General features: G+C 34.5%; 1 protein-coding gene and 1 long non-coding RNA gene across 2 annotated transcripts; both read right to left on the bottom strand.

The window, feature by feature from the left end:
• Positions 1-3,451: 3,451 nt before the first annotated feature.
• LOC122609910 lies at positions 3,452-4,856 on the bottom strand. The gene is made up of 3 exons (XR_006325420.1): positions 4,792-4,856; positions 4,581-4,661; positions 3,452-3,672 (listed from the first exon to the last, which is right to left on the bottom strand). It is a non-coding gene; the product is annotated as an uncharacterized LOC122609910 (long non-coding RNA).
• A 2,348-nt stretch (positions 4,857-7,204) lies between these two features.
• On the bottom strand, positions 7,205-7,963 carry LOC122610274. The gene is made up of 2 exons (XM_043783271.1): positions 7,607-7,963; positions 7,205-7,477 (listed from the first exon to the last, which is right to left on the bottom strand). Exons 1-2 carry the CDS (start codon positions 7,961-7,963, stop codon positions 7,205-7,207), a joined length of 630 nt encoding a protein of 209 aa, XP_043639206.1.
• Positions 7,964-8,477: the final 514 nt, after the last annotated feature.

Here is an 8,477-nt window from a genome sequence, read left to right as displayed (position 1 = left end):
GAACATTCTTACTGAAGTCGAAGACTGAAGTCTGAAGAAAGAAGTCTAACAAATAGCGGAGTTCACTGGAAGACTTACCAGATCTCCTGACTGGAGTTCTTGTCAGTGTTCTACACCTTACAAGTCTGAACACTGATTAGGAGGAATTGACTTTATGCCTTTACATACCTTTACCCAGACAATCCATTTGTCATTTGTTAAAAGCCTTACACGCATGTAAAGTTGGTTGGTTAATTTGAAGACAAGTCACTATCATGTGACTTTATTCTTGTACTTTAATCAATGCATTTAAGGAATTAAAGTATTTTCCTTAAATGCATGTAACCATATTTGTACGGCAAAAAGAATATTATATTTATTCTTTTTGCCTATAAATACCAAGTCACTTCCCTCGTCCAAAACACACACTTTTGTAATTTGGTGCTTTTGCTCAAATAGTCTCGATCTAAACAGTTATACTTCACAACTTTAAGTATTTTAATCTAGGAGTTTATTTAGCAAAGTTAGATCACTTGTAATTCATAGGTTGTTTAGATACTTACTTTGTAATATCTTGTTCCGCAACAACCTTGTAATTTATTTAACATCAATAAATAAAATACACTTGAAAAATTACATTATCTCTCACCATTCACTTTACTTGCTTATCTTTGTATTGCTTAAGTACGTATTACTTTATATATATTCTTGCATTTATATTTATTGTAATACTAGTCCAATCTAGTGCTTACTTGACGTTTCATACTAGTCCCATCTAGTGATTACTTGACTTGTTGTATTCTACACTTGTGGGTTAAACCATCGAGTGAGGAACTTCACACATATCTATACGACAAAGTTGTAATCCCAATGCCAACTTTGTCTATAAATAGAGGTCTTTGCACAACAAGAAAATAACTTTGCATATTCAGACTTTTGCAATATTCTTAGTGTACTTGTGCAATATTCTCTCAATCGTAAAAGGGAACACTTCACAACTTTAAGTGTTTCGATTGTGTAAGAGAATTTCTAAGTATAGATCATTTGTATTTCATAGGTTGTTAGGATATTTACATTTATGTATTATCTTGGTTCCGCAACAACCTTGTATTTTATTTAGGATCAATAAATAAAATACTATTGAAAATTAGAACTTGGTCTCATCATTTTTACTTTGTTGTATTTACTTATTGCATTGTCGCTTCCTTATTGTCGCTAAGTAATCTAACTAAGGACTTGGTATATATTCACTGTAACTGGTGGTCTCTAGTTCAGTGTTTATATTGCAAAGAAATCTCACCATTGACATAGAGGTGTCTTTAGTTAGTACCATCTCTTAAGTTGGGACTTATAAGCAAGACCCAAAGGAATCCCTGAGGTACTTGACGATCTCTCCATAACTTAACAACCCATGCAAACTCAGAATCAGAATCAATAATAAGCAAAGAAAAACAAAAAACCCTAATCATTCTAGTAAACCATAACCTATTGATCAGATCTCATAATCGCTTAATAGGACCGTATTGATCTAGCTGAACTAAACAGGTTAGCCGCGATCACAACCCTGGTAAACAATTAGAAAAAAGAAAAATAGATAGGGTTTAAACAAAAAAGAAAACTGAAAACCCTTAAAAACGCAAACCCTAGACCAATAATAGTAAATTAAACACGATTAGAGAACAAGAACGCTCAAAAATCATGAGTAATCACCATCATAAGCTAGAAATTCACGAAATTAGGAGGGAAGATAATGATCGCCATTTTCGCCTCAAGTACACACCTCTGATCTTGAGGTGTGTACTTGAGGCGAAAATATAGTGATTAGCGTTAAAGGAATTAAGTTCTCGACAGAGTTCTTTATGGTGAAGGAAAATGGGATCACTAGGAACGATGTGATTTTAGGTCAACCCTTTTTAAAGACGGCATGTGCTGATATAAATGTCGAATTAGCAGAATTGATATTACAGTCTGGGATTAATATATTGAAGGTTAGCAAGAAGGATATAAATGAATATAATCCCTAGGGTTTTGACTATAAAACTAAGGTATAGCAAGGACGAGGTGAAAGGATGAACATCGAATCATACTTAGAAGATAAATCGGACATTTTCATTCGATACAATCCGACAGGTACCGGCCCCAGGCCTAACCCGTACTCCTCAACCTAGTTCCTAGACCGAGTCTGGCAGAAGACTCGTTAAACTTAGCGCTTCTTGGGATGTGACTAATTCCAACTAAGTGATTGTTTTGAATTTTATCATTGTGATATTTTATGAAGTATGTTTTGATTATCACAGATGCAAGCTATAAACGGATCGCAGAAACAAGTAACTTGTTGCAATCGTATTTCGTTTTTATTTTTATGTTTTAGCTTTGTTATTTTCCATTTTTTTTTATATTTTGATTGATATGTGCATGAGTATATTGCTTTGTAGTCTGAAGGAAACCATGCACATGGCCAAGCTAATTGTGGGGGAGTTCGAGCATCAAATCGCTAAAGAAATCAGACATCGGAACACGTACAGGAGCCATGAGTGCCGCTAGAAGACCTCCAGCGCCGCTGGGAGTGCATCAGGGCACCCCAACGCCACTAGTTGACCACCAGCGCCGCTCACATCCCAGAAAGGCTTATCTAACGCCGCTTGCTACATCCCCAGCGTTGTTGCTTACTAACCAGCGCCGCTATCAACTCCGTTTTGCACACCAGATCGCCAAAAATCCAAAAAAACAGAAAAACCCAAAAATCCAAAAAAATCAAAAAATACCATAAAGAAAAGAAGATGGAGACGCATCCATGGATCGCCATCCAATGGAGACATGGAGACGATTGAAGTTATCAAAGCTCATCATGTTTAAGTCGCTCCGCAAATGCCATCTTCAACCAACAATCATGCAACTTTAGGCCTGAGAAGTTTCGTTAATCCTGTTACTATTTAATGTTTACGTGTTTTTCCTATTACCCTTAGTTATATTTTGAGTACAACGAGGACGTTGTACAATTTAAGTGTGGGGGGATGGAATAGGAAAAACCCTTGGTCTAATTGTTTGATTTTGAACAAGTTTTCTACTACTTATTTCATGCAAAATCTAAAGTTTTATGTGTCTAAAAACTATTTTGAGAATATAAGCTTTGCAAGTAGACAAAAGATAACGATAAGTAAGCAACGTTAGGTTTGGTAGGATGAACGGTTAGTTGGAATTGTTAGCTTAAATATAGACTTGTGGTTGTTCATGCTTCCAACTGGAGTAGGGCTTAGACTGAAACTGTATGCGATTATGTTTGCCATCACTTAATTAACCGAACTTTAATATGCCTAGCAATTAGAGCTTTCTAGTTATTCGTAGGTATATTAACTGGACTTAATTATACGTGCTTGTGTAGGAACTAGTTTAGATATATGGTTCGCCTTAATTCTTGCACTATTTAATGTAAAGTAGTTGCATGCGGAGTAAGATTATGAGTCATCTGGGATCTCTGATAATGTCTATTGCATGAATAATGTAGTATCTTAAGAAAGACAATCAGTAGATTAAACAAAGTTCAAAGAACTATTAACGAGTAAAATCTAAAAAAACGCATCAAGTTATGTCGCTCTACGCGTGGGGAACCACCGATTTGTCACCGCTGTCTTGATGTGCACTTTTAGTTGAGGTATGTCACTCTGCGCGTGGGGAACCACCGACCTGTCACCGCTGTCTCAACTAGTAAATATGATAATATCATATGACTGCTTTAGTGTCTAGCTAGCTAACAAATTACACACACACAAGTACACACACATGACTGTAGTGTAGGAGTATATCTAAGTAGTGACTCACAAGTACACACACACCTTTAAATAACAAATTACTTCCTAGTAGCTAGTAGTTCTGATTGCAATACAAACTATATAATAGTGCTTAACTAGTCAGCAAAAGGTAGTAAGATTGAGCTATAAGACATGTGGAAGTATAGAACTGTTTTAGAGGTATTAACATGAGTAAAAAGTTAGCATTTAGTTTTGATTGACCAATTATCTAAAAACTAGCTTACTGATTTTGTCTAAAGATTTCTCAAATCATTTTGCATGATTGTTCTTTCAAATAATTTCAATATAGTAGAATACTTTAACACTTAAGCTGTCCGCTCATCATTGTTTTTATTTTTCTTGGACTGTTTGCTCGAGGACAAGCAAATACTTAAGTGTGTGGGTATATAAAATGGGTTAGACGACTTAACACGTGTATGACAATCCCTTTTCAACCCGACTCTAACCCATTATTTACGTCTATCTATCAAGTTACAACTCCACGAGTTTTTATAAAGAATGAAACATCCTTTCTTGTTATTTCCCATGGTTTACCCATCTACAAAGTTTATTAAAACATATATACCAAAAATGAAATTTAATTGTAGCGGAATGTAAAAAAGACCATCTTTACTAAGAAAATATAACCTTTTTAGTATACAACGAAGAAACAAGCACAATATTAGCTTCAAGCCTTCAAAACTTCAATATCTAAAATGGATAGACAATCTATAAGTGATTCTAGTATAATTATTATACTGAAATGAACTTCTGACTTTGTCTACTGATTTTTAAAATAATGTGAAAAATTACCTGAATGATAGTCTCCTAAAATCAGTTTTTTAGCATCAGTGGGAGGACAGGCCTTGATGCAACTTTATGGAAGAATCATATCTGTAAATGACACTATATAAATATTCGAGACCTGAAGAGTTGAGACCTTACACACTATGTTTCTTATTTATATTTTAAGTGAGAAAATACGACTTGGTATAAAAAATCAGAGCAATCAAGCAACACATACACAAAGTAATAACTTAATTCGGTTGCTTGCTAAAAATAGCATACCAAACTGTGATGAGAGTCTGGTTTCCAGCATCTTAATGTTGAGGCTACTTCGGAGCCTATAAATAAGAAAGCATCTTATGTAGTGGTTGTTTTAGAGCCTATGAATAAGAAAGCATTTTAAGTTATAATCAAGGGCCACTCCAAAAAAAACCAACTTTCTAGAATGTGGTGCTACACATCGTATATAGAATGTGGTGCTACATATCCTATACAGAATGAGGTGCTAACACATATTTGGCTTTCGCCGTTGATCCCACTACCCAAAAAGTACCCCAGCACCCCATTAGCCATTATTAAAGAACATGAAGAACATGGATAATATCATAGTGTACCGCTTTTTATCAAGCATCACTATAGGTGTAAACCAAAACCAATATCACATAAGATACGTTGTTCACATATAGTCTCTTTGATACATAACATCAAACATCCTAAAGGTAACTACTTGTCCTGCAATAATTTAAAACCAATATTAGAGAAAAAAAATAAAAAGAAGAGGAAAGAGAAGCTGGTGAATCGATAAAGGAAACCCCAAATCAGGTTTCCAACCAAAAAAAGGGGGTGATTTTAATTTGGATTTATGAGAGATTTAGAACCGTTTTCTTTACATGGGAAGGAGGATAATCAAACGCTGTGGAGACTTTATAGATCAATAGCTAAGAATGTGATATTTAATGTAACCAAGGGGCCAAAAGGACACAATTAAAGCAAGCCAATAATCAAAGTAAACAAAATTCAATAATCAAAACAAGCAAATAAGTAAATAACATGATCTCATGATAGGACAAATAAATTTAACCTCATAAATCTCCCCATATATATCACCATATAATTTGTGCTAAAAACACCAACATGAGCTTAACTTTATAATATGCCTTAATAAAAACACAAATCAAAAAAATGAAATATGTCCCAAACTATTTCTTGGGAATGAAAAAGACACCCACTTAACCAATAATTAAAACAAAATAAAATATACAATATCAGCAACATAAATAAAGGGAAATAATGGGATTTTCATATAGATACACGAAAACCCTGATTTTTTTTTCCTTTAGTGCTTAATAAAGTAAGGCAACAAACATTCATAAGTTTAAGGGAAAAACAAAAATATTGTTAGAAGCAGCCTGCTTCTAGCATTCCCCCTCAATCTCGCCCCTGAAAATCACATGTGTCAGTCTGTAAATATGAAATCTCCCCCACCCCCTGATATCATAGTAGCAGTATGCTGCTAGAAGCATACTTATTAACCCCTAAGTTTAAAGCTTAATATCACATTCAATCAAAAAAACATTTAAATGAATACATAAAGATATAGACATAGAATAATAGATATAGATGGAAACCAACCTTGGGGCAAGTATTATCATCATCTTCACTATCGTTTCTGGACCTAATCGATTGGTATACCTGGATGAATCAAACAACATTCATAAAAGAATTTGTTCGTTGAACATGTAATAACCAAACACGAAGCCTGGAAGTGTTGGTGATCAGATAACAAATTTGCTAAATGATTAGAGGTGACGGAAATAAGCAACCTTCAAATAATTCAAAAAAAGGGTGTATCATTATTAGGCATGAAAGAAGAGATATCATATAAGATAAGGAAGACTCACCTTGTGACTCTGTAGATTAGGGGTTGAAGAAGATGAATGCTAATATATAATACACACGTACCGACTTATTGTCTTCTCTAATGGTTTTAAGCGATATTTTCTTTTTTAGAAATTCTACAATGACAAATAAATATACAAACAAATTTTACAAACTCATATGCCAATCAAAATTTTACAAACATCTTTAGGATTCAAATGTAATCGGCTGACAACATTATTGGACACCAAAAGTTGTATATATTTATTAGGGTTTTGCTAAACGAAACCCTAAGGGTTTTTGTTAAGGTGCATTAATTAGTTGTACACTTATCATAAAATTCAGGGGGTGGACAACATGATTTTTTCATTTTTGACAGATCAATATGTTGTTAAACACTTGTAATTTTTGATAATTAGTTATACACTATGTTAGTTTTGTGGACTTGTAATTCACAAAATGGTATTTTTAAGTGTTATCACCGTGTTTTCATTTTAAGAGTGTTCTGACTGGAAAACCACCATATACCTATAATCTAATACTTTTTTTTTTGGGTAAGAGGGTAACAAATTTTGTACCCCGGTTAGTATATTAATACCTAAAAAACAATAAGAGTTCAGGCGACATGACTGAATGTCACATCGACTTATACACACGCATGCTTAAAGAGCAACGACCAAATATCTAGTTGGGATTATAATAACTCCCATACAAACCTATCTAGTAGAAAGAAATGATTTTCAAACCGAAACTAGACAGGCTAAAATAACCAGCTAAGGTGGTTTCAGGAGAGACGAAGGCAATTTCCACCGCACCAGCAGTTCTTCCACTCTACTTGTCCTTTTGAAACGACATGTCATTAGCTTAAGTCGAATGGTAGACAGAATTAACTGAACCACTTGATTTTCAGATCGCTTCTTTTGTTGAAGCAATCTTGCATTTCTTTCTTCCCACAAATGATAAACTAAAGCTGCTAAAAGGAGTTTAGATACAACACTAGTGCATGAATTCTTCTTAGCAACAGGCATAATGTCACGCACAATAAGCTGCCAATCCACCATAACTCTATGAAATCCAGCCGCTTTGTTAACTTCACTCCAAACTCTCATACAAAAATTACATTCAAAAAACAAATTAGCTTGTGAATCAGGCTAAGTCTCACAAAAAGGACATACCAAACTCAAGGAGGCATTGTGTTGAATATCCCATGAACATAACACGTCTTGAGTCTTGAGTTTTCCATGCATAACAATCCACAAAAGAAACGAATAGTTTGGAATACATTGTTTATACCAAACAAGATGAAACCAATCAACCTTAGAAGCTCTATTACGTAAATCATTCCATGCTAAAGACACAGAATAATCTTCTAATCTTCCAGCAGTAGAACGCCATTTGAGTATATCTTGAGAGGTTGACAAAATAGGAGCCGTAAATGAAAAGCACGTCCAATCTGATGGCATTCTCCAATTACCATTAGTAACTATATCACTAACCCTTGAATCCAAACCCAAATCCGCATCTTTTATCATTCTAGGAGTAATATAGCTAATAAGAAGGCAGAATTCAGCCCAATTGTTGAACCAAGCAGATGCAGAATTTCCATTCCCAAGTGAGTACCAAAAATATTTTCTAACAAGAGGACGAATTTGTAACAATTTTCTCCAACTCCATGTCAAATTACATCGTCTCCTAGAAATACTTACCTCGAAGCCTATGAGTATGGATCCACTTAACCCATAAGGACTCTTTTAAACTCAAGATATTCCAAATATGAGTCGTCATTAAAACAACATTACACAGATCCAATCGTCGAATACCTAGATCACCCTCCTACTTAGGAAGACAAACCATATCCTAAGTTATCTTTGCCTGCCCTTTCTTTAATACTCCTTGACTCCAATGAAAACCACGAAGTTTTGTTCAATTTCAGAGGTAACTCTAGTAGGTAGGATGAAAACGGAAGACCAATACACATGCATAGAGGATAAAACTGATTGACCCAATTGTAATCGGCCCGCAAAAGAAAGGAACTTTCTTTTCCAA

The sequence above is a fragment of the Erigeron canadensis genome, chromosome 8 (genome assembly GCF_010389155.1).
Source record: "Erigeron canadensis isolate Cc75 chromosome 8, C_canadensis_v1, whole genome shotgun sequence".
Lineage (NCBI taxonomy): Eukaryota > Viridiplantae > Streptophyta > Magnoliopsida > Asterales > Asteraceae > Erigeron > Erigeron canadensis.
The sequence above is the reverse complement of the archived record's forward strand: the minus strand, read 5'-3'. Positions and strand labels throughout refer to the sequence as shown.